The sequence below is a fragment of the Calonectris borealis genome, chromosome 2 (assembly GCF_964195595.1).
Source record: "Calonectris borealis chromosome 2, bCalBor7.hap1.2, whole genome shotgun sequence".
Classification (NCBI taxonomy): Eukaryota; Metazoa; Chordata; class Aves; order Procellariiformes; family Procellariidae; genus Calonectris; species Calonectris borealis.
In genome coordinates this window covers 115,032,304-115,059,956 of record NC_134313.1, presented here as the reverse complement: position 1 = coordinate 115,059,956, position 27,653 = coordinate 115,032,304, and the positions used below count along the sequence as shown (strand labels likewise).

Sequence of the window (27,653 nt, the reverse complement as noted above, 5' to 3'; positions counted from 1 at the left end):
GAAGAAAACATACGGTTAAATAATCCCTTTTCTAGTTCATAAAACTGAAAATGTAATTTCCTAAAATCGAGACAGTTATGTGATGACTATTTTGAGAAAGAGAAAGCGAGCTGAACTGTATTTGCAAAAAGGCTCATGAAAGCAGACCTCTGCCATAGAAATAGCTATTTAGTTTTATTCTGCTGGATTTACAGTGCAGGCATTCAACATCTGGGAAGCCCTTTTTGTGGGCTCCTCTCTCATGAGGCTCAAAACAGGAATAATCCAAGTGCTTACATTAGAAAAACTTATAAGCTTTTACAAAAGTATCAGATGCATCATCATTTTCTCTCAGAACACGGCTTTAGAAGAATCTTAGCATAAGGAGAAAAAAAAAAGTTTCCTTGCTTACTGCTTAGCACGCAACATTACTAATATCTACTGTTTACTAAAATAGTTACTAATTATTTTAGTGAAGCAAAGAGAAAATGCAGCATAATGACACTAAAAATAAAGCCAATTTTCTTTAGCTAAGCTAATAAGAAAGAACAGGAGAAATAATTGTCCTCCTGCTAAAAGAGAAAAAAATACTGTCAAGTAAAGTACAGATTTGACACCTGCCTCTCAATGAATAAGCAAATACTGTTTTTCTCTTAATGACTGTTGACACTTTGACATCACTGGGGAACCAAAGCACGGCACAAGGGTAGAGCACTCAATCTATTCTAGGAGAGAATAGGTTCACATTCATAATCCTGTACTAATTATTTTGTTCTAGCCTGCAAGACTGATGAGATTACTTCGACTGTGTCACATGTTGCTCTGAGTGATGATTTTAAACAAACCGTGTCAGAAACATCTACATAATATATCTTATTCCCAGTTTACCATTTAGTATTTGGCATTTTAAAAGAATACGGAAGGCAGGAGGAAAAACTCGGAAAAGAAAAAACCAAAGTCAAATCCATAATGCTGGCTAGAAGGACAAGCAAAGAAACTTTCAGCTTTAAAAATTGACAAGAGAAGGCTATCAAAGGCATATAAAATATTGTGGTTTGAATTTGGAGAGGAAAACAGCGTGGTGAATGGTTCCTTTATAAAGATTATGAGGACGGTTTTAAAAAACCATGTGTGTTTCTTTGACTTTCACTGGAACTTTAGTTCCTTTGCCAGTGAAAATGTTTGTAACATCCACAGAATGGTGTATTTCAGATCAAGCGGTAGTACTGTTGTGCGAGACAAAAATAAATAAACAAATAAAAATCATCACTTCAAGTTTTGTTCTTAAATAGTTTCCTCGGTTTCACTTTCAGCTTTCTCTCAGCTCATCCTCCTCAAGAGGCCTTGTTGAAACACAATGATCTAGCTCTTGCTGCTACAGCCTTGAACACAGAATAGCTGGCATAGACAGTGCTTCTTGACCTGATAAAGACCTTTGATGCAGCTAATCAAAAAAGTTTTACTGAAGAAAATTACAGAAGTTATAGCTGCACAGAACACTAATAGGTTAATTTGACTTACTCTCTGGACACTTTGTTGTGATGAAGGGGGGAAAAAAAAATCCAACATAAAGGCGTTGCAGAAATGCTGTTAATTTGAAAAGGATCCAAACCAATTAAAACATAGTATTGAAGTAAACGGGAATGACCGAGGTATGGCCATGTGTCATACATGTTTATGCCTGTCATAAGAGAAGATGGAAGATATGCTGACAGTGGATCTACTCTTATGTTCAGCACCTATGTACAGCTGTCAAACAAATTACCAGGAAGCAAAAAGAAGAAACCTGTAAATCTTTTTTTTGCTGCTCATTAAACAAAATGTATGAAATACACCACACTACAGAAATAAAACAATACATGCTACCTTTTTTACCCAAACTCCACAAAGCAACTTTCTCTGGAATTTAAAGATCCACACACATGCGGTGGACTGAAACTAAAAGAAATCTATTTCGTTTAATCAAATCTCAAAAAGCAGCCCCTGCTTTTCCACTGCAGGGGAAAAGAGTGAAATTCTGGTTACAGTTAGAGGTTTTGGCCATTGATTTCAATGGGGCCAAGGTTTCAACATTGTCTTTTGGGAAAGTAAGCAGGAAGCTGAACTAGCATGCAGAGAATTAACATGAAACTTAATGTGTGGAGAAAAAGAAGGATTGTTTTGTTTTGTTTTGTTTTTTTTTAATTCCATATGATATATGAAAGAAATGGAAAAGCCAACACACAAGCTAATTTTTAGCTAGCCCACTCATATATCAACAGCAGCAGAGCCACAAAGCACCATGAACTGGCCCAGCGTAACTACAACTCTGGTGCACTGTTAGTTGCTGGGGTGATGCCACTACCCATTCTCAAATTACCTTTTAACCAGCTACTTCAGACACATCTGCAAAGTTTGCAGTGATTGCTGTACGCCACAGTACAGCATACCCTTAAGTGTTTTCACCAGTGCTTTTACTGGGCTAGGTTATTCATGCAAAACAAAATGGCATGTTTTGATTAGCTATGATCATGTCCATGCAGTTGCATTTGATATAAAATATAAAAAGACTTTTTTTTTTTCTTTTTTCCACAGTATGTGCATTCAGTTCCAGCTAGAGGACCAGAAAAGGTCCCATATAAGTATCATTTAAGCTGTCTTTAGATTAATAGAAGCAAATCACAAAGCATAAACATATATACGTGCTACATTTTTATTGAAATAAAAGAATATTCTTACTTTTAGGTGTACTATCCAACATAATCCTTGAAGAAAATACAAATCTCATATTTTTTTAACATTCATATCTTTCTCTGAAACCTGCCCCAGCATTTACTTGTTTCCTTACAATGCTTTCTATCTCCCATAAGATTCCGCAAAAGCCTTCATATATTCAAATTTCCAGGGCAGACCTACCTCTGACTGGAAGCCTGAGCAGAAAGCTCAGGATGTGCCCAGTTAAAGAAATGTCAACTGCAACTCAAAAGGAACTGTACATTTCTGGGGAGGAGCAGTGAAGCAACCCACATGAAGGTCCTTTATTTGGGCTTGAATATCCTTAGAACTCCCTGCAAATTTTCTACCCATAATACTATATGTGAAACCAAGCAACTATTTACCTAATCATGTACATATTTTGGCATTTTAATGGACTATCCTTTTCCTTGAATTTCGGTAGGAAGAGCAGTAGAGTAAGACTAAAATTGATGGCGGGTCCTATACATCAATAATTAGCAAAAATTGATGCTGCCAAAGTTGGAATTCACACCCTCTACTATTTATTTATGTCCTGGTTTTGGCTGGGATAGAGTTAAATTTCTTCCTAGTGCTGTATTTTGGATTTAGTATGAGAAGAATGTTGATAACACACTGATGTTTTAGTTGTTGCTAAGCAGCATTTACACTAGTCAAGAACTTTTCAGCTTCCCATGCTCTGCCGGGTGCATAAGAAGCTGGGAGGGAGCATAGCCAGGACAGCGGTTGGCGGGTGGTGAGCAATTGCATTGTACATCACTCATTTTGTATATTCTACCATTATTATTATTATTTTCCCTTCTTTTTTCTGTTCTATTAAACTGTCTTTATCTCAATCCATGAATTTTAGGTTGTTTTTTTTTTTTTTTTTAATTCTCTCCCCCATCCCACTGGGGGCGGGGGTGGTGGTGAAGTGAGCGAGGGGCTGCGTGGTGTTTGGCTGCCTGCCGGGTTAAACCACAACAGTCCATAATCAAAATGGTTGAAAAAGTCATATTCAAATTTATTTTTGTTTGACTGTTGAAGGTACAGAAAAGCTTTAGAGAAAATTTAGCAACCATTAATCAATCATCCTATATGTAACTTCAAATGCCACACAGCAAAGAAGATGAGCATTTTCATTACAGCAAAGCAGGGCAATGAAAATGATACTGTTAATTGAATATGATATCTGAATAAAAAAAACCACCTAGGCTTAAAATCAAAACCCTGTAAAGCCTCTGTCACTGAAAGCTGTTGCCTTACTACTTGCTACCAGCACAGAATGGAAACAAGCAAGAATTTTGCTACTAAAACAAAACAATTTCTCTCAATTACAGTATCACACTAATCAGAAACATCAGGAAAAAAGCCCACTATCTCATCATGCCAGTAATCATCCATCTGGTGAGGTGACTCTTTCAATTAAATTAGAAAAATGTTTTGTCTACTGTAAGCAGTGTTACAGTTTGCTGTTTTACCTGCAGTCAGGTTATGTGAAATAGAAGTGCTACCGCGGTGCTGAAATCATCTTACCCCTATTCCATCTCACACAGCAATAAACATAATCTTTAGAAATACGGCAATTGCCTATACAACTCTCTAGCTACAGACACACACAACCTTTAAGGAAATCCTGTGGAATCCTTGATGACAACTGGAAAGTCAGGAGCTTAAGTTTCAAAGGTTCAAAGTTGATTTTCTGAAAAACTCTTTTTTCCATTACACACTGAACTGAGAAAACTTTGTTAACCAACAGGGAAAATATTCAGGAGTCTGATAGTCTTGACTAATTTTATCAAGAAATTTATAAATGATCGGTTTGGCTTGTGGCAAATCAGGATGAGCAAAAGTCTAAGAGGAATCAGCTATATAAATGGGTTGGGCTTTTTTCCTTCTTTTTTTTTTTTTTGGCAATTTGCTTCTCAAGAGTGTAGCAGACTTGCTCCAATGAAATGTTTGCATAAATCAGCAGATAAAGTTGATGACATTTAGTCACAGTTAATTTCCTGCTCATCACATTCATTAATTAAGCTTTAAATTCTGTCTATATAAAGAGAAAAATGGTGGTATGGTAGATCCCACTGTCTCACTTTAGAAACCAAAAAATAAATATTCCCATGTTTTCTTTTCAGATAAAAATGTGCAATCTCAATGCTTGGTGCTAACTTGCTGTGCAGTTATACAGCTATTCCCTCACAAAACATATAGATGTGTTGTTACAAGCATATCCACAAAACGTGATTTTTAAATTAGAATTCTACATTGTGGGAAATTTGGGGGAATGCAGAGGGGAGACAAGTGCTCAAGAGGCATTGCTGGCTGGCTGGCACCTGGAATTAAGCTGAGATTCCTCAGATAAAGTTTGGGCTAAAATAAATGGAATAGGAAGTCTCTAATCGACTTCAAGTCTTGTACTGACTTCCAGTGTTAATCTCTATTTTCCACTATCATTAACAACCTGAGTAACTGAGGCAGAGATAAAGTACTTCTCTATAAAAGTATGTAAAATCCCGAGCTACTTGACAAGGCCACCGAAGACTAGATGCCCTGTTTCACTTTGAAAAGGCATTGTATTAACTGCAAAGTGCTAATTAGTTCTTTAGCAACCACTCTTCTCGCCGGCTCCAGTTGACAACGGGTTCCCTGTTCAGACCAGAAGTTGTCCAGCATTACAGCTTTTGTACATGCACCAGGAGCGAATACAGAGGTCAAGCACTCTTTAAGAAGGATCACAACGGCATTTAGTCCACGTTAAGCCTGTAATTCAATACCAATACTTTCTAATCAATACACTACTTCACAGCGGGAGCTGACAGAGCTAAACTGATAGGATCTGCTCAGCTGACATACATTTAAACCTAAATAGAAACATTTCACTGGAGTTTATTGTCGACACTGAATGAAGACCCACATAGGCAATGAACTGTAACATATAACCAGAGACAACGGAAAAGACTACTGAAGAAAAGCACCATTAATATACTGAAAGATGTAAATAAAATCAGCAATGCCACACAGATCTCAGCGCGTGAGACCTGTATAATTAATCTAATTTCTCTTATGTGTAATCACGACATTATCTTCTTTAAAATAATACAGCTAGAAGAGTTCAGTGGTGTTACTTTCCCACATTATGGGCCATCTGGTTTAGCATCACAGTAGATACCACATTTATTTCCTGCCTCAGAGTACATACGGCTACGTGTCAAGGCAGAATCAGAAGATGAGGAGGACCTTGTTACAGGATCCTATGTACCTAACTTGCAATGCAGAAAATGCTCTGTTTCCTTATTCACTGGGCTGCAAACCACTGAAGAAATATTTATGATCTACTGATGCCATCATGGTTTACTATGATATTATTGTGGAACTTTGAGGCCCTCAGAGCTCTAGAAGAGTATAAATCTGAAACCGCTGAGATATGAAAAAACACTATATTGTCATAGGCTCCATAGGTATTACCTGGTGAGCAGAGAACAGAGTATGAAGTCTCCTACTTCACCTCTGATTTTGCAATATTGTAAGAGCAGGAAGAAGAAAAAAAAACAACAACAACAAAAAAATTAAACATGACAAAAGTTATACTGTGTTACGCGTTTCATTTTTCATAAGCATAATGCCAAGATGTTATGAGCCAAAACATCTAAAGGATATTCAGCTATCCTGCCACTGAAGGATATTCTTGCCTTGTGTAAGTTCTTTACATTATGAAAGTGTATCAGCTAACGCATCCACTTAGGATATTAATGGTCTTGCAAAAAAACTATACTGGTTGCTGGTCTGCCCATTAATAATATCAGACCTTCCAGCTATGCCTTTGAAAAAGTTGAAATAAGATAGAAATAGATACTATGGCATGACACACAGCTCTCAAGAAGACCTTCTATGTGATTACATCAAAAGCTATTGTAATTTATATTGGGACTTGAACAAATAATGTCTCCCTCTTCTCCCTCCCAATCTAATACCTACGTTCCAATGAGTGCTGCTGACAGCATTTGGCAGAGCTGTTTCAGTGCTTTGACCTGAAACCAGAAAGAAAAATCTCAAGCACATTGTTAACAGATTAAGTGAGATAAAACGCCAGTCCTCAAGAACACAGAGAGGATTTTAGGCTAAAAATTGTAAGATGAAAAAGTTACTTCCACAAAAATCTCTAACCTTCAGGTCTGCACCTAAATAGTCTGATGACAGTTGTTTTTTTTTTTTTTTTTTAAAAATGACGTTCCAGTCACGTAAGACTAGCTCCCTCCACATACACACATTATAGCTGAAGTAGAAGTTGCCTTGGTTCACTTGTCACTATGTAAACAACCTCATTTAATTATTTTTTAAAAGCTACTTACAGCTACAGAAAAGATTATATAAAAGATCTGAGGCTAAAGCTCAGGACTGAACTTCTCCTTGATAAAATTCTCTCAAATATCCTAGAATTCCACTGCTAATTATTCTGTCGGGACTATGTAATCTTAAACAACAAATAGCTTTCAGGTCTCAGTTAATTGTCAGGCATGCCACTGTCTCTCAGTATCCAGAGTTCCTACAGGGTTTAACAAGTCTCCTAGTTGATTTTCAGAAGCTATTTTAAAATGGTTCTTTCCTGAAATCAGAAAGCCGAGTATACACCTATGCCATGCACCATTCTAATGTGGTCTACAATCTCATGTCATGACAGTCAAGGCAAGGAAGCACCGAAGTTTACAAACTGCTGTCCACTCCTGTCTGCAGAGTCCCAGAGGGCCTGTTTATCTTCCCAGCACTACCTCTGCATAGATATTTCCTTTCCCCAGAAGAAGCTTCTGGGGACAGTTGTGATTTTTTGTTTATGTCCCCTCTTCCCCTCCAAATTTCCTTTGAATTCCACTTGACGCTTTACTTAATACACACATTTTGTCAAGACCTTTTCCATTAGTCGGCAGTAATGAAATTTATTCACATCACCTAAACTAGACAAATAAGAAAGCAAAGGAGAACATAAAACACAGAAGCAAAAAAGGCAACAAAAAGAAATTCAAATCAATTTTATAGCACTATACCAAAGAGATAATTAAAAAAAAAAAAGAGAAAAAAGTTATGAGCAGTGTAGTCAAACAACACATAATCGAATAAAGTAGCGTCTATTTTCTCCTTACTACTACACTGATCATCATGTAACCAGATGAAAAATCAAGTTCTTTGTAGGAATCTGTGTGAAAGGAAAGTTAAGACATCCACTGTTCACACCAGGCTCTCTGATTTTAGATGATAACAGAATTTAAGACTCTACGAATAGAAAAAATCCAGCTATGCAGGAGGACATTATGACAATCTCATCAACTAAAAATGAGGAGACATTTATATTATGACTACATGTTGCCTCTGAACTGTAACAATTTTTTCAGGCTAGAATGTGAAAACAGACCTTTAAAGCTTATATAATTTTGAAAAAGTGCACATTCGTACAGTCATACCTATTTCCACATAGCGGTTTGGAAGGTCACGCATTTCACTGGCATGCCGTTCTTTTACTGAGCAGATCTAGGAAACAGAGATTTGGATCATTATGATGAACAAACTGTGATTCCTAAAATGATACTAACTTTTCCCAGAAAATCCTTTTCTTACTGAGGCATTCTCAGACATGCATTTCTGTATTTTGAAAAACACAGGCTGTAATACAGTGACGATGCATCACTGAAGAAGAAAACCAGACAGGAAAGTTGTAACGGTAGTCCACAGCCTTATAAATATGCTGGAAGAGGAGAAGGAAGACGGACCACAAGAGAGAAATCTGAAAACATCTGCCCACTATGATTTCTTCATAGTAGCATATATGTGAGTTTGGTTTTGGTATTTTCTCACACTTTGTGTTTCATTACCTTACAATTTCAGTAAGAATATGCTATTGCAACTCCCAATAACAGGAGGAAAGTATGTACATATTAAAGAAATGCAAACACCCAAATGTTGTGAAGCATGCACAATACAAGGGGGAAGACAGATGCTAAACTCATGACAAATCTCCTCATTTGTAAAACTCTAAGTTTAATGCTCCAAAAGCTTTTTACGCTTCACCTACCTCACTTTACCCTCCCTTCCCATCTACTCCTGCCGAGCGCTTTTAATTTCCCACTGTGCAGTGATGTAGCAGTCTGTTATTAGAAAACAGCTAACAGGCTTGTTACAAACTCATGTCAGGTGCTGGTCTAAGCAAATCACAGTCAGTCTGCAGCACACAAGTTCGAAATGCCAATTCCCTACTGAAAGCAGAACAAAACCCCAAGCAGCCTGTCCCCCCACCCTACCCCTTTTTTTCCATAGTTGACCGAAATCATGTGGCTGTTTTAGACATCACAACCTCCTCAGCCCCCAAAACAATCCCGTCCAAAAAATACCTCATGGTAAGTTGTTCTTCCTTAATGCTAATCAAAATAAATTAATTCAAGAGCCCACTAAAAGCTTTCAAAAGAGGAAATCTCTCCAAGGCACAGAGGAGAGAAGTGTCCCTGAGGATTACATTCTCTGTGTGCTCACACACAGAGATCTGTCTGACCACGTTGTCTATCACTCCTCCTCCTCATGAGGGTCAGTTCAATGACATTTCTATGGCAGCAGGAGTTCTGCACACTGTAGTCAAACCAAATTCTATTTTTTTCGATTGTCTTTGCTTTTCAGAAATAATCCTCTGTTTGTCTGTGATAACAGCGAGCATTTATTACAAAGACAGGTAATTGCACCTTTACTGAATTTCCCCAGCCAATAATCAGCGTTAAATTATCCTTCCAGCAAAGGCTGCAGGGATACATATCTGGGCGAAGGCTTATGTCATCTCGAGGCACATTGGTAATTCTTTGCTTGGAGATCATGTCAAGTATCTTCACGCCCTGAAAGTTTAAATACAAGAGAACTTTATTCAGTATGACAAACTCTTACTCAACACATCCCATATTATTTTGTACACTAAGGCAGTCATAGCAGTTTATGGCATAAGTTTCAGGGTAGGGCTGAGCGTGCCAACAGAAAAAACTGTTGATACAGAGACCCATCTAACCCAGGAGGTGACAGAAGGAACAAAGGGATTAGAGTAATTTAGATATTTTAAGTTCACATGCCAAATGAAGAGATACAATAAGTGAATGAGTGACAGATTAGCAACTCCAATCATGAACCAGTTCAGCTTGTTGGGCTGGTGCTACTACTGGAGAAATGAAAAAATCCCAGCTCTTCTTCAACAGCCCCTGCAGAGAAGCAGAAATTTCCACCTTGGAAAAAGAAAATATGTGAAGTAACAGCTCATTAAGATAAATGAGGCCAATCTGTACTTCTCCAGAAATGCATTTCTACTCTTACATTAAAAGAGAAAAGCAAGCATATTTAAATGATGCTTGGTTTCATACGCTGAGATTTTTCACTGCCTCCTCAGGAAATCTAAACTAACAGAACAAAAAGTTTAAAGAAAGGAAGATTAAAGTCATTTGAGAGAAAGAAAAGAAAAAAAAGAGCCATTAATCAGATTTTTCCACGCCACTTAGAAAAGGTGAGCTATAACCTTTCCAATAGCAAAATGGAGATTAATTTCATGTTAAGTAATGACTTGTTGTTAGTGATTTAAAAACAAAAGTCCCCAAAATAAAACAAAGCATTTTAGTAGATATTTCCTTTAAGCTCAGTGAGCAGAAAAAAATAACTCTCATGATCACAGAAAAGAGGATGGAAGGTACCTTGAAAGGTCAGCGTCCAGTATGCCATTCCATGTTAGGATTCTTCTAGTGACAAAACTGATTTAAAGATTCCCCTGCCTGTTTCTGACCCCCCCACTGCGAGTTTCTAGGTCCCCAGCTGTACAGATTTGACAGTTTGTAAGTCAAAGAGTCTAAACATGGGGGTCATGGTCAGCCAGGTTTTGCTTTTTTTTTTTTTTTTTCAAAATCACAAGGAGCAGTAAGTGGTATGGGCTGGGGTTTTTTTCAGTGATCTTTGTCACTGAAGAATTGTGAGCATGGAACACACTCCTATTGGCATCTCTTAGGTTAACAGCCATCAAGGTTTCAGAAAAAAACTTACACACAGCATCTGCAACGTACAGAGCCCAGATCTCTGGGTAACATAAACAAGGATCTTATGCTTTGTGTTTTCTAAGCTTATCTGACAAAATTTGCAGTCTTGCTTGAACTGCATTTTAAGAAAGTCGTCTTTTATTAATTTCACCACTTTGTCTTCAAGGATGATTTTCAGATAAAAGTGACTCATATCACACCTTCTGTTTTTCTACAAGGCACCAAATCCTATATGGGATAGACTAGTTTATGTTTAAAGTGCCTTTCAAACCAATAGTGTAGGATCCTCTATAGTTAAAAGTATGCCATTTGCATCATGAACCAAAAGGACTTCCAGAGTCAAGGAAGGAAGGAGCCTAAAGCCTGTTCAAATGGGAGCTAGGCAGCCTAATGTCTCTAATGATTTGGTCCTCAGGTGTCTCAGTTTGTAAAACTTACACTCTTGGCCATGGAGGAAGGAGAAGAGGGCACAGCAGGAAACATGGGTTACCTGAGCATCTGACAAGCAGAATTAGACCTTGCCTAAATAACCTGGAGCCCATCTCAGAATATCCAATGTCTAAGAAGCTCACATAGAGTGTGCCAAAAAAAAAAAAACACATAAGAAAATAAAAACTAGGTAGCCACACACAGACAGTAAGAAGCAAGGCTATAAAATATTTTCTCTGACTTTGAAAAAAAAAAAAAAGGAACACAAAACCTTGCTAGAGGATGGAGAAATTTTTAAAAAGGTAAAGGGAGAAGGGAAAGGCCAATAACCAAATATATTAATCTTCTGGAGGGCAAATGTCATTTCATTTTTCATTGAAAGATAGGCCCTGACCATGGCTTTTTGTCTCTGACAGATGGCTCTCAACATTTTATTAGTATTCTGTGTTCTGATGTGGCACATCCTCTCTAGGGATAGCTCTCCTCAACTGTCCTATCTATTCCCAGCAGATTCACCTAGAATATGTATTTTAATTGTATGGCTCTTGAAAAGAACAAAATCTTCAAAAGAGCTAATGTTATGACGATCAAGCACTCACTGAAGTTTCAATTCTAATGCATTTATTAAAGGGGAGTAAATAAACAAAAGTCCACCTCTAACAATTTCATATCAAACTGGTTTTGAACGGAATAAAAGAACAATGGCTTTAAAATATTTTAATAAATGCTTCCCTTTAGGAGGGAATAACAACAGAAGGAAAAAAGCTAGTGTTTCAGAAATACTTTCACCACATTTTAAAATAAGAGTTTGGAATTTAGACATGATACACACTTAAAAACATATCCCTCACTGCTGAGCTTTAAAACACAGACCTTGACCCATCAATTAGATATACAGTGGTAGGTGAAATGCAACACTCAGCATGAAAGCAATGGTTCTCTTTAAAATATGAATTACACTTAGAGGAAAAAGGGCCTATTTTCTCTTAAGTCTAGCCTTTTCTAGTGGCCTACCAAAATGAGAAATTGTAACTATCAGTTTTTATAATCTGCAACATTAGAAGCGCATATGATAATGTCACTTCAGTACAAATTACAAAATCCAGACAGGTTTGGGGTTTTTGTGGGGGGGATGGTGAGGGTGGTGATGTTCTTTTTTTTCTTTTAATAAAGAAGAGTTACATTGGTATTCCTTCCTCAGACAGTTTGCTTCAATACATTGCACTGGTCAAAACTCTGCTAGACAATAGTGTACAGTAGCAACCACCTCCAACAATGGTATGTAGAGCTACTTTTCTTAATTTCTTCAGAAGTGGCAATCATATGGAGAACACTGACCAGCCAGCAGGAACTGCCAGAAGAAATGTCTACAAAGAAATGAGATTCAAAACACTATCCTTCAATGCCTTTCATACTTGATTCTTCAAATGTACCATTTTTCAATGGAATATTTTAGCAATTAACATTGAAACATTTCAAATAGTGTAACGCAGGGGTATTTTTGTTCATTTAACAGAGGTGACAAACACTTACCATATTATTGGCCCAAGCAATTAAGTGTCCTCTCCATTTCACATTTCTTATATTTCCTTCCCCTTCATGTAAAACCGAAGGCTTCCATCTATTCATCCAGCCTCTCTCATATAACAGCAACTATGAAGAAGTGCAACAAGAAATATTTCTGTGACACAGCTCTGTATGTAAATATGGGAGGTATTTTTTTGCTTCATTAACCCTTACTCTGCTTGGATTCAAGGGCAGGGAAAAATACACACCTATCACAAAACAAAAGCAAATACAATCAAACATTTTCATATAATACATATACATTAAGAATCTTGTATACTATAGAATTCAAGTTACTTTAATAATAGTATTAATAAGCAGGCCTTCCATGAAGTTTCTCCAAAGAATGGTAAGCATAATTATTTCCATTTTAAGGTTAAAGAAATTATGGCATTTGAGAACTTAAGCCTACACTACTAGTTACAACGCTTCAGAAAGCTGGTAAAGAAACCAGGCCGCCTCTCATCTATGCTCGGATCTCGTGACAGGCTCCTTCTTCCCTCCAAGAAACAGGTAGTCGAAGAAAATTATCGAAGACCCCCAAGCCTGTGACCTTTTGCTTGGCCCCATGCGGAACTAGAGAGCCTTCCACAGGGCTCTAGAGATGCTGTGTGTTAGTCCCACATGTGCACACTGCACTGTACCGCAACTGCTGCTGATTGTAAAACTTGTGTGATTGGGAATCCTAGGTTCTGCAAACAGGGAAGGTATTTTAGAATATCTAAATGCATAGGAGACGTTATGAAATGCTTTGCAGCAGCAAAGAAAAACCCAACTACATGCAGTCAATTTGCACAACAGTCCAGCTCTTTTACTGGTTCCTGTCTGGTTTCAGGAAATTATTTAATAGGATTATAACACTGAATCACTTTCAGTGATGCAAAGTGCAGCACTTGGAGGGATACCTAAGTGAGAAGCTGAAGCATCTACGAAGATCATACTCTAAGGTACCAGCCCTGCCAACTTTTGCATGAGTACACCCATGTAGAGACACATGCACAACCTGAACCTGAGCTCACATGAGTGCACAATGACCATTAAGAGGTGTAAAATTGCTACCTGCAAGGACTTTTACCATGCTAAAACCTAAATTGAGTACCTATGTTGCTAATATTTCCTATCTAAGATCCAGCTGTACATGCTTTTTTATAGATGGTTTCCCCCTGCCCATTTTTGCATAAACACGTCAAATGATAAGACACGAGTTGTTTAAAATAACATCTGTTAACAAAATAAGAGATTTTTAATGGCAATTACACAGATTGCCTCTCTCTCCTAAAGCCACAAGATGGCACCAAAAGACAAGTATTTTCTCCAAAAGTTTAAAGCAGTCACTATCTAGGATAGTCTATCAGAAACTTTTGAGTGAAGAGAGCTGCAGACATCAAACTTCTCACTCAAGCCTATCTTGCCACTTTAACCCACCCAAAATGACTCTGTGTCCTTCACATAGCTCACATGAAAGCCCACCTTTCAGACAGTCTAGGGTTTTTTTTTTCCACCCACGAAAAAGCTACTCAATAAAACTCTTAAAGAATATGCAACTTTACAGCAAGCAAGGCGTGACACTGAAAGCAAGCGTAACATCTATGCTCATAAGGCAGTGCTATACAAAGGAATGTGCCTTAGCAGGCTGGTAGGTGGACATGAAACACAGGAGCAGCCCTCAGCCCAAACTAATTAGCTCCACTCAGAAGCTGAGGATGTCATAAAAAACTAAGCGCTGTGCTGATCCAGACTTGAAAATCACTTTTTTCCTAGTTCACGAACTTGCAAGGGGAGGCTCAACGGAAAAAGAACTGTCACTCGGATGCTTCTTTCAATACAGTCCCATTAATACATAGTATTTTCATCTGAACTTACGGGACGAGGCTGTGAAAACTGATGTGGATGACGGGAAAGGCTAAAATTTGCTGATGTCTATTAAATTAACTGAATTTTGAATCTTTTCTGCTCGTGACTGAATTGTGATTTAAGTTTATTTATTACACACAAGACCCAGAGCAAGCTTGGAATGATTCTTTACAGCTATTTTGTTACTGTTCATCGTTCGTGAACATCTTGCTTTTTCATGACTCTCTACCTGAGTAAGAAGCTGCAAAGAAAATAAATAACCTGAGAAAGAACTGGTGAGGAGAAAAGCAAAAAAAAAAAAAAGAAATCCCGCTTCGGTCTATGCTCAACTCTAAGGACATGCTTAATTAAATTCTCAGACCAAGGCAGTAGAAGACAACAGTCCGATATTGCCTGTAATAAAGATGCGAAGTGAATCTGAATCACTGCAGCACCCAGAATTCCCCATTTCATATCAGCAAGTGCAATAGGTCCAACACTGAAGCCAAAGGACATGCAACATTGTGGCTTCAAAAAAAAAATATTTTCATCTCAAAACGTGCTTTACTAATTTACCTGCAATGGAATTATCTGCATTTTATTGATATATGATGTGATTTATTTATTATTTCTCACAGCAATGACACCTGGAAACTGAGTTACTGAACCCAGAAGTTTGCTATGCATTTTGGAACTGCTATCCACTGAATGCATCGCTCTCAAAATAAGCAGCCTAATTTATTTCTTAGGATTCCTTTCTGTCTTCATATTGAAGTGTTTATTGTACCAGAAAGCCATTTAAAACTTCAAGAGAAACTACACACATAACAAAAATCCACCATTTCTGGAGGGGTTCCTCCTACCACCTCCCTCTCTTTTTGGTAGGGGAAAAATATTTTAGGGCTGTATTCCCATAAATCCCATATTTTGGCAGTCAGCATTCACAGTACTTATATTTCAACAGCAGCCACAAAAATCACTTTCTTGCATTCTCTGCAACACAGTTTATATTTTCCCCTTCTTTATTTGCTCTGGTAAATCCTTCTAGTCTTTTGTTACAATATAGCAGTGCTCAGAACGCACTTCTAGCATCTTTTGCATGTACCGTGACATGATAATATAGCTAATATAAAGTAAAATAAACTTTGACTTCAAGAGTCCCTTCCCACAGTCCTTCATAATAAATTGCAATCTTCTGATAGTTCACTACTTATTATTTTGTGAGTTGTCTTAACTGCTTATTCTTGTCCACTGGATCATTAAGAAAAAAAGACACACTGAAATGCATGAGACAAGAGGACGGTGCAGGACAAACACTTTTTGGTTTTAAAAATAAGTTGATATAATTCTCTTGGATTAGTGAATACATCTCTCTTTATCTTTCACTAGAGGAGATTAACCTCCTCCAAAAAGAGCTCAAAACTCTATTCTAGAGTGCATCTGCTAAAGAGAATAGACTAGTGCTTGGATTTAATGGAGCCTATCATGCAATTAGCATTAACACTAATTACATGTAATCCCAGTCTTTAAAATACATACAGGAATTCTCAATCCTCTGAACAAAGAAGCCAATGATTGCGGCTTTGGTAGTATCAATACAGTGAAGTAATTTAATTCAGTTTCACCCCACTACCAAATACCACCTCCAAAACACCAAAATAAAAATGTCTATTCTCACCCAATGAAAAGTTTCAAAGGAAACGCACTTTTACTGATGCACTATGCACAGCGTCACTGCTTTGTTTCAACACAGCGCCTTCTCTCTAAAGATCTGGAGGAGTTTTACAGAAGAAAAAGGCTGAGACTTCAATTTGTAACTGAAGAGCTGCCCTTCCCTTCCCTACTGCAGCACTGTTGGATCAGTTTTTATTTCACAAAATAAAAATTAGGGAAAAACTCCCTGTATTTTCCTTGTCCTGTTCTCTGTTTGCCTGAGTGTGAAGATCATAGAATCATAGAATCATACAGGTTGGAAAAGACCTCTAAGATCATCGTGTCCAGCCATCAACCCAACACACCATGCCCACTACACCATGTCCCTAAGGGCCTCATCTACACGTCTTTTAAATACTTCCAGGGATGGGGACTCCATCACTTCCCTGGGCAGCCTGTTCCAAGGCCTGACCACTCTTTCAGTAAAGAAATTTCTCCTAATGTCCAGCCTAAACCTCCCTTGGCGCAACTTGAGGCCATTTCCTCTCGTCCTATCGCTGGTTACTTGGCAGAAGAGACCAACCCCCACCTCACTACAACCTCCTTTCAGGTAGTTGTAGAGCGCGATGAGGTCTCCCCTCAGCCTCCTCTTCTCCAGGCTAAACAGTCCCAGTTCCCTCAGCCGCTCCTCATAAGACTTGTGCTCCAGGCCCTTCACCAGCTTCGTTGCCCTCCTCTGGACACGCTCCAGCACCTCCATGTCCTTCTTGTAGTGAGGGGCCCAAAACTGAACACAGTATTCGAGGTGCGGCCTCACCAGTGCCGAGTACAGGGGCACGATCACCTCCCTACTCCTGCTGGCCACACTATTCCTAATACAGGCCAGGATGCCGTTGGCCTTCTTGGCCACCTGAGCACACTGCCGGCTCATGTTCAGCCGACTGTCAATCAGCACCCCCAGGTCCTTTTCCTCTGGGCAACTTTCCAGCCACTCTTCCCCAAGCCTGTAGCGTTGCCTGGGGTTGTTGTGGCTGAAGTGCAGGACCCGGCACTTGGCCTTGTTGAACCTCATACAGTTGGCCTCGGCCCATCGATCCAGCCTGTCCAGGTCCCTCTGCAGAGCCTTCCTACCCTCGAGCAGATCAACACTCCCGCCCAACTTGGTGTCGTCTGCAAACTGACTGAGGGAGCACTCGATCCCCTCATCCAGATCGTTGATAAAGATATTGAACAAGACCGGCCCCAGTACTGAGCCCTGGGGAACACAGCTCGTGACCGGCCGCCAACTGGATTTAACTCCGTTCACCACAACTCTCCGGGCTCGGCCGTCCAGCCATTTTTTTACCCAGCGAAGAGTGCACCTGTCTAGGCCGTGAGCCGCCAGCTTCTCTAGGAGAATGCTGTGGGAGACAGTGTCAAAGGCTTTACTGAAGTCCAGGCAAACCACATCCACAGCCTTTCCCTCATCCACGAGGCAGGTCACCTGGTCATAGAAGGAGATCAGGTTGGTCAAGCAGGACCTGCCTTCCATGAACCCGTGCTGGCTGGGCCTGATCCCCTGGTTGTCCCGCACATGGCTCGTGAGCACCCTCAAAACCAACCGCTCCATGATCTTCCCTGGCACCGAGGTCAGGCTGACCGGCCTGTAGTTCCCCGGATCCTCCCTCCGGCCCTTCTTGTAGATGGGAGTCACACTGGCGAGCCTCCAGTCGTCCGGGACCTCCCCAGTTAACCAGGACTGCTGGTAAATGATGGAGAGCGGCTCGGCAAGCTCCTCCGCCAGCTCCCTCAGTACCCTCGGGTGGATCCCATCCGGTCCCATAGACTTGTGAGCGTCCAGGTGGCATAGCAGGTCATTAACTTCTTCCTCTTGAATTATGGGGGGTTTATCCTGCTCGTCGTCCTTGTCTTCCAGCTCAGGGGGCTGAGTACCCTGAGGATAACTGCTCTGACTACTAAAGACTGAGGCAAAGAAGGCGTTGAGTACCTCAGCCTTTTCCTCATCCTTGGTGGCAACATACCCCCCCGCATCCAATAGAGGATGGAGATTCTCCTTGGCTCTCCTTTTGTCATTAACATACTTATAAAAGCATTTTTTTGTTGTCTCTCACGACAGTGGCCAGGTTGACTTCTAGCCGGGCTTTTGCCTTTCTAATTTCCTCTCTGCATGTGCCTACCTCTGGCATTTGTTCTGGTTTTTGGCGCCTATGTCACCAACTCTCCCCTCAGCCAGACAAGATCACAAAAACCTAAAATGGTACTGCCATGGTTACAAGTGATCACCATAGATATTTATTGTTTTCAGCATAAAAACAACATTTATAGGCACAGCCAAGATTAACAGATATCCGAGAGTAACACAGAACAGCATGCCACATGAAGACTTACTGTTTAATCGTGCATCCCTAGGAAAATATATAGCAACAATAAAAAATTATCACTTCTGTTTGGAACAGCGATGGACTGGATGAGCTCAAACGAGGCAGAGAATAATGTAAGCCTCAAGTTTTCAACTGAAGATGAGTTTTCAAAACATTGTCACAAAACGCTGTTGTCTAAGAAGCTGGGGTGTGGATGGAGGGGAGGGCAGGAGGTGCAGTCAAGGGAAATCAAGCAAGGAGGCAGTGGCAGACAACAGCAGCTTTGGGAGGGAAATGATGGTAATGGTGAGATACGAAACAGGAGCTGCTGCTGTAGTTCATGGACAGAGAAGCTAGAAATTTTGAGATGTTTTATACAAACAAATGCCATAGGACTTTTATTAGGCTGTACTTTTAATAACTCAACTGCTAGATTCCAGCTGTCACCTATTCACAAAGAGCTACAGAAGTAACACCTTGGAAAGCAAGTCCTGCAGCCTGGCAGGCAGAGACACAAGCTCTCACACATTTCATATATTTAGATCCTCTTTGCTTGCCACCTCAGGCAATGAAGAAAGTTTTCTACACAGACATTTGCAAAATACACAGCTATAGATTACACGCACACTGGGCTACGATCCATTCTCTCTTTACACAAACCGAATTTGTTTGTTACAACACAAGAAGAATGTTTTGGTTTTTGCGATAAAGAAGAAATGCACATCCAAATAATAATAAAGAAGAAATGTAAGCCAAATAATCTGCTTATTAAGCAAACAGCACATCACTACATATCAAAGTCTCATCTGCTCAGTAATATGGGATACATCCGGGCATTATATATCGCGGCAAGCAAATTGCAGACATGTACTATTGTGGCTTGCTTGCTCCTACAGTTTGTTTCCTACTTAATGGTAAATTATCCAATGCATGGACAGAAATGGCCATAGTATTTACTCTTTCTTCACTTAAACCAGACCTTTGAGTATTTACTGACTGACATTTTACAGCTTACAAAGCAATATGCCTTTCTTGTCTGGTACTCTTCTACCCAACATAATGCCAAACAGCTGACTATCTGCTTTCTAAAAATGGACTGTGCTGCAAACAGCATCCTGACAATTTAATAATTTGTCAAAGTAGTCCAACCAGTTATTATGAAGTACATATCATAGGGTTCAGAGGTAAAGGTCATCTACTTACTCACAAAGCAAAGTGCATCTGCTGACACTAAAAAGCAGACAATTAAAAAAAAAAAAATCCGAGACATTCCCTAGCAGACTTGACTTTAACATACAAATTCCACTACCCGTAACAGCAGTTGCAGATCCCCAAGAATGCTATTTCTCTTCCCACTTGTGCATTGTTTGCAATCACCATCCTTTCCCTGTATATGACATTGCTCCACCTGGAGTGGAAAGGAATTTAGATCGTCTTGTTTCGTGTCTCAGGCAGAAGACACCAGGAGTCCAGCCCAGGATTCTAACATTGAAATAGTATTTTAGATTTTTTTTTTTTTAATAATGAGAATTTTGCCCCAGCTAACACTAAGTTCTCTCTGCTTTGTAACAGACAAAGAAAAGAGAGTCTAATGTTTAAGCATCGGCATTGATATGCTCAGATGCTAATTTTGGGAGGATAAATGGGACAAACATGTTCAGACACCTCTGCATTTGAAAACCAGTTTTTGTAGTGTATCTTCTCCAGCAAAAGAAATACAGACCCCTTTGAAAATACGTTTTTATATCTATTTCCACCATATATATAATATAAATATATTATGTAGATATAGTCACAGATAGATATAAAGATGTGCCTGTCACAGAGTAAATTTTCAGTTTTATCTTGGTTCTCTAGCCCTTAAAATGTTTCAGATTGGATACTCAGATCAACATTTATTATACAAAATGCATGTCCTAGGCAAATGAGGAGCGCAATCCTTTAAGATACTGAATGTCCTACTCCATACTGGCTTCAGAATTCATTTGCTTAATTGTGCTGGGTCCCTACTACCATGCTGGGTAGAGAACCCCCCCTCAAAACTTTAATTACTACACATACAGCAGAGTGACTCAATCACTCCAGAGGATTCACTCTCCTAGGAATTTTTACTATAAAAACCTTCATGTCTGGTTATTGATGTTAATCAAAACATTAAATAGGGAGTCTCATCAATGCCTCTGCCGAGAAAGAAACCTCAAGTTGTCCTGCTCTCCTAAGCTATCTTTACATAAGATGCAGTAGCTGATACCTTGACTTTGGAACTGAATTATGCTTCAGTCTTCTCTCTTTAACCTCTTTAACCCTCTGGATATAATGGATACTTGAACATTGCAATAACGTTAATTTAGTTGATGTGTTGGGAAAGACCAGCACTCTAACAGTTAAATAAAGAACACCTTGTTTTCAGATTTACCACCCCCATTTAGTTGGCTTTTACCCTGTTATTTTTTAAGATTAGACTCTTTTTTAAAAGGTAGAAGGTTATGGCCTTCAATAGCACAGTATTTGTCTTTTCCCCTGCTTTGAAGCTCTACTGTCTGCTCTGGATGGGAATGCCCTGTTATTGACAAGATACGGTATTATTATTTCAGGGTTACCATCATCTGCCAAGTCATCACAACAGTGCTGTAGTTAATTGCAGAGATAAGGGGGAGGGGAGCAGGGAAGCGCCTCTATTTAGTATGGTACCTATTGCTTCTCACGTGTCAACGTTTCCACACCACCTGCCTTGTTTCTAGGCACAGATAACATTCATTCATTGAAAAAAAGGGGGGTGAAAAAAAGCTTTTCCAGCCCAAAACAGAAGGCAATGATATTATCCCATGCTTAATGAAAAGTTCTTTACTTTTAAAAACTAGTGCTTTAGTAAGCAAACAATTTAAATTGGTTATTAAGTTCATAATACAATTTAGAGAAAAACCACTCTTAAAGGGCTCTAGTACATGCCTGGTTAAGCAACTGTATAAACATATGCACGGTAGAGTTAAGCTTCCAACAACCTGCAATGATTTGAACAGTTACCCGAGGGAGCACTGCTCTTAAGCCAGCTTTAGGTCAGGCTGAACTTCTAAGACATGGCAACTCTCAGCATCACACAACAATTCACCCAAGTTCCAAATATCCACCTGTGTTGGGAACCGAGAACCTGCACTGCGCATCCCTGAAGCGTGTCACTTAACTTTTTTTCCCATCCCTCTCTACATTTTTTTTTTTAAAGAGATTGTTGCTTACCTTGAACATTTGCAGAATGCTCTGTAGTGGGTCTTTGAACTGAAAAGTGTATTTTTTATATATTTTATATTGATATGAAGAACTGTATATTTCTCAAAAAATTAAGGTGATAGTAATTTACAGCTATAGCCACCCCCCCTTCATTAAGGATCATACTGAGGCAGATGCTTGGCTATAAAATTAATAAATTTAAGCAGATTAAAGTGTTTTTTTGAGATGAGACAAAACAGTGTTAAGATCAGGGGGGCAAGTTCTTGCTTCCTGTGTGCATGTGTGGTTTGGCTTCTTTATTTCGTTTCACTGTAAACCAAAATCAGCATGAAATTCAAGCAGGAAATCAAGAACATCCTTCTCATATTCTGAGACGACGACGTTTGTAATGCAACTAGAGGGGTTTGAGGAAGTGACCAGATTTCTTTTTGGGTCCTTTTATCTGCTCAAATTACCTTAGCAAACAATTTTAAAAAACCCCCAACATTTAAAATGCTAATATACATTATGTCACCATCTCCCAGAACAACAAAAACCAAAGACAGACCCCTTTGGACAAAGAGTTCGCACACTTCACACTATGTTTTGGAATGCAGCTCAGGCAAGGAGCATAGCATGAAGGCTTCAAGTAAAGCTTTTCTCTTAAGCTTGATCCAAAATGAGGATAGCCTTACCTCTATCTTTACTGCTATCCCTGCCTTGGTGCGGGTGGGGAAGACAGGCAGCATGCCTCCCACCACTGCCAGCTATCTGCTATGAAGTCGCTGTGTCTGTGCAAAGGCTAAAAGCGCAAGAGACCTCAGGAACCTCGGCAGGTCCCGTCCCCCTCCCCGAAGGAGCTCACCCAACTACACAACCTCCAGACGCAGGGAGAGAGATGCGAGGTCCACAGCCTGAGGTGATATGCTTCAGCCTGCTTCTCCTCGCTCTTGTGGTCCAACTCCCCATTGCCTGCTGCCCCCATACAGCTCTTTAGCTTTACACTTAAGGAGAGGTGTAAATAAAAAACAGGGATGTTTTTCAAGGCCTTTTTCTTCTCAGCAAAATTTAAAAAAAAAAAAAATTTTCAATGAATTTAACTTCCTGAATTTTCACAGAGCGTTTTGTTGTTGCCTTTATACAAGCACATATGCTCCTTTTGGAGGAAAGGAGAAAAGGGGAAGGGCTTCTACCACAAGGCTAAGGGGTTTTATTTGTTGATTTTATGTATCAATAAAATGAAATTACAGGTGTCGAGGGACATTTATTTCAATGCTAAATACCTTATGTTAAGTTGTCAATTAAAGTTTTCCTGAAGAGGAAAGTTCCTCAGCAAAAAATGAATGCATTAAGAACAAGTATACCATTCCCCAGAGGACAGAATATAAAACAACCTGTCAAGTAATCAAAGATAACCAAAGAGAATGTGTTAACTCCCTGATGTTTTTTTCTGTTCGGCATCAGGTGAATGCAAGCTTTTTTACCACCTGACGGAGCCCTGTTCTATTAACTCCCTGCTTCACTCTTTCCATACCCCTTTTATCAGCACTAAAAAGCTTCACAAACTGGTGGCTGACAAAGACATACACTGACTGTGCATTATTTTAAGGACAACACCAACTCCGACCAGCCAGCAAAAACTGTCAAGCATATACGCCGCTTAAAAAGCAAAATAAAACACAGCTATGCTTTGAAACATATTGAACTGTTAATGAAAATTAAGTTGTATTCAGCACTAGAAGTCTATATTTCTTACATGCTGGCAAGGGAGAGCCATGGCATTCGGTTTGATGCATCTATAAGTGAGGATTGTTCATCCTTAATTCATAAGAGAAGGCAACAGAAAAATTCCATGAATTCAAGAAACTGTTCCAAATCAAACTTTTCATATTTTGACTGAAAATATGCAATGTGATACAAGATACTTGTAGGACCTGGAAACAGCTGTAATCTGGAAGTCAGAATTGCACCATACACCAATAAGACACCTAATGCACATTTAAAATAACAACTGCCCCGAGCAGGAGACTTTAACTATACAAATAAAAGTACTTAAAAAAGTGGGAGCTCTACTCTACCAAGAGCTCCCCTGAATTACTTTAAAAACAAACAAACAAAAAACCCCACACCATGAATAAGAACTGATGAAGATACTTGGGTTTGTCTACTTAAAAAAAAAAAAAAAAAAAAAAAATCACCCACAGGTTAAGCAAGGGAACAATCTCAAACACCAAGACCAACATGCATTGTAAAAGATCAGTATTGAGGTCTAACTTTTGCTCCCACTTTGACAAATTAAAATGAATGGAGAAAATCTGGCCTAGGAAATGCAAATGACTTTTTTTTTCAGGCTATGTAGACAGAGGTATTTCTACTCTCAAGCTCAACTTGTTGCAACATGTTTTTAAGATAAAAAGTGCACTCCCCGCCCCCCCGCCAGCATTAGTCTTAATTAAGAAAGAATGTTTTGGAATACAATGCATAAAGAGAAGGAAAAAGCAGAATTCTTTGCTCTAGGAGTTAAAAAAATCACATACACAGCTTTCTGAGCTATTTTTAAAAGCTAGCCTAAGTTCATTACACTATGACTGCTTACCTTTTTCCCTCCTGTTACAAATTGCTTGAAGTGGGATCTTACAAAATGAGGATGAACAGCAACAATCTGCAGGGGGTGGGGAGGGAGAAGGAAAAAAGAAAAAAAAAAAAAAAGAGACAATTGTGGCTTAAATAAGAGTTTACAGGGATCACCAGATCACTTTTTAAACTAGATAACCCTTTGCCAAGTATCAAGTATTACAGCTGAGTTCTTTCTCTGAAGTAGAGCCTAGCTGTTTCAGACATCTCCGTTTGTTTTTCCTAGAAAAGAACTATATATAGTATTTTATATATATAGTATATATATAATATATATTATATAGCATGTGACAGTCACATGCCTGACACTGAGGGCCACGTTACACCAAACAACTACTCTTTTTGCACAGCAAGCAGAAGAATAAGAACCATGCAGCACAGGACTGCTGTGGGCAAGGGTTACTCCAATTAAGTCTTGTTTGGGGCCTGCCTAGAGGGCACACACACCTCAGCCCTGTCGCAGAACAGCCTCCTGTAGCACCAACGCACCCTAAGCAACCTTTTTGCCTTACGTGTCAAGTGTGGGAGATCCAGCTGCAAGAGCGGTAAGGCCCTAGGAGGCAAGTGAGTCACATCTGATGTGTGTGAAAGCTTAACGACCTCATTCCTTCCCCACCCCCAAGAGCAGCTGCAACATGGAAGACCCCAAATGCACCACCTTTGCCCACACCACCTTTCCTCCTGCAAGAAACTTTTCTTGTTAAAATAAAGCTAGATCTTCCCATATGCCTACTAGAGGTGCTTTTTCAACAGCCAGGCAGCCACACATCTCTCAAGCAGAGCACAGCTGAAGTTCTCCCTTCAGACAGGGGACATCAGCATCGCCACCCATTGCCTTATCCTGAGGAAGGTTTAACGGATATGAATTGTTTGCCAAATATCGACCTCACAGTTAGCAGAACCCTCAGAATTTGTATCAGAGATCTACAAAGAAAGAAATATGTTGAGACAGGTAACAGCTGAAACAGGACAATTTCTCTTTCACTTTGCCTTTTGTATTTGAAAAACTCAATAATACTTCTTACAAAACCAAGATCGCCTTTCTTACTGCCTAACCAGATCAAAAGCTTTTATATTGAGATAGATAACTATTTTCTAGTGACTTGAATAACATTACAAGGAAGCGGCATTCCTCTCTCTCATTTAGATTCAATGTGACCTTTCTGTTATTAAAGATGGCAAAAACACAATTACTAAAGATTAAAACAAGCACTTACTTTAATAGGACAGTCAAATGTTTCATGAAACTCTTCCGCTGAATACAATCCAAACACCTGCACCTAGAGAAGTATATAAAAAACCCAAAAATATTTACCTAATAACCACTTGACAATTAAAGGTGAATGTAAATCACTAACAACTAGAAGATTAATTTGAATGCTAACAGTTACATCTTTTTTCCTAAAGAAAAAAAAAGTCATATTTAACAATTCAGAGTTAATTGAGACATCTTGGACTTCTATTATGGTTATCTCTAAATATTTGCAGCAGTGCAAAAGTACTTATTTGAATCTTTTTCTTTTCTTTTTATTTTTTTTTGTTACAAACACAGCAAAACCTACAAGCTCCTTTCGCTTTAGGCTGATCAAATCTGTTTAACAGATACTGATCTAAGTAAGGTAAGAGCAACATAATAACATTCAGGGGAAGATAAATTAAAAACTCTTCCTTTCCGAGAAAGAACTGTAGGTTTTTTTCCCCTCCAAGCAATACAGGGTTTACATTAGAAAAAAGAAATTTGTGACAATAAAGCAAAACCAGCCTGAAAACCAAGTCCCATATGTTTCTTGGCATCCTATCCTCCTCCCAAGTGCATTCAAGTGCTATTTTGTTTTATTCCATGACCACTGGAAATGTTTTTCTCTGAAGATTCCTCCCTTCTCATCTATGTTGATGTCTCAGTACATTTAATAGTCAGCACTGAAGTTGTAACCATAGGCCATCAGAATATCTATCAGAATTAATCCATGTGAAGAAGGCTCAACATGAAAAAGAAACAAAACAAAACAAAAAAGTATATACTACTGCCAAGAGAATTAACAGATTTTTAAATGTTGTCTTCCCTTTACTTACAGAACAGGTACAGAAGTATCAAGTGTTAAGAAATATTATTAGACTTAGACGCTATGACTACGGAATAGGGTTTCTCAGGCTTTTTATATAACCATCTTTTATAACCATCTTTGTATAACCATCTTTTGGGCCCATGTCTCTTCATCCCTTCCCCAATTCCCAGATGAGACAGAACTCAGTTCCTGCTGAACTTAGGAGTAAAACAGGGCTGAAGACTTATGGCCAGGAATTAGTAACTGATTAACTAATTATGATTTCCCCAAAGAATAATAACTGGTTTGCTCTTTCATTATGATTTTAAGAGGTTTCCACCCACTACCAGAAGCTGTTGGAACAAAATCACCCAGCAAGGATGGACACTGCTGGTGGCAGAAGGGAGAGAAAACAGCATCCTGTGGAATGATCAGTGGAAAACTGTATCTGACAGCATATCTACTTTAGAAGGTTCTCAGACAGGTTTAGTCATTCATCCTTATTTTCTGGAAAAGGTAGTCCCTTCAGTAACTCTGCTCTGCATGTTCAACAAGTTGGACTCAAAGATCTAAGAGATCTTTAACTTATTTCTTTCTCTCTCCCCATCCCCATGGCAATTCCTTCAGGGGAAAACCAAAAAATAATAGTAACCAAAAAAAAAACCTCACTAGACAAAGATCTGCAGAACAAAGCCAGTAAATACCAGTAATGGGCCACAAAAAGTGAGGCTTAATGGCTCTAAAAGGATCAGTTCAGAGGACAAGAGCCCCCAAAATTCCTGCAGACAGTCAAAGAGACAAGAGTAAAAAAATTAGGCTTCAGGTAAACTACAAGAGGAACTAAGCCATCAGCGAGGAACTAAGCCCTCCTCAGAGTGGCTCAAAGTTCAGCGGTCTCAGTGAAGTTAAAAACATCTCAAACCACCTCGTCTCCCTTTCAAGCTTGTCTCCTGGATACATGGATGCATCTCCTAAGCAGCATTATCAGCTCTGTCCATTACTCATTAGCGAATATACTGCCTCTAACAACACGCTTTAAAAATATTGCTGCATGCGCTGTGTAGGGCTGAGCTACTGCTCCAAAGGATTGGAAAATCAATATTTGGAGACAGTGAGATGTATCGCAAAGCTGTGATTATGTAAGCCAACCAAAGGGTTGCATTTGAGTTGGGCCTGGCTGTAAGCCTAGAAAACCTTCG

At 39.2% G+C, this 27,653-nt stretch overlaps 1 protein-coding gene across 7 annotated transcripts in view; it reads right to left on the bottom strand.

Moving 5' to 3' along the window:
- Window positions 1-27,653, bottom strand: part of VPS41 (VPS41 subunit of HOPS complex) — a 116,176-nt gene that overhangs the window by 42,576 nt on the left and 45,947 nt on the right. For all 7 annotated transcript variants that reach the window (XM_075142991.1, XM_075142990.1, XM_075142992.1 and 4 more), the window contains 5 exons: window positions 25,627-25,689; window positions 24,372-24,437; window positions 12,693-12,812; window positions 9,411-9,557; window positions 8,145-8,211 (listed from right to left, as the gene is read on the bottom strand). In XM_075142991.1, coding sequence (XP_074999092.1) covers window positions 8,145-8,211; window positions 9,411-9,557; window positions 12,693-12,812; window positions 24,372-24,437; window positions 25,627-25,689 — 463 coding nt within the window. The remainder of the gene's footprint in view (window positions 1-8,144; window positions 8,212-9,410; window positions 9,558-12,692; window positions 12,813-24,371; window positions 24,438-25,626; window positions 25,690-27,653) is intronic.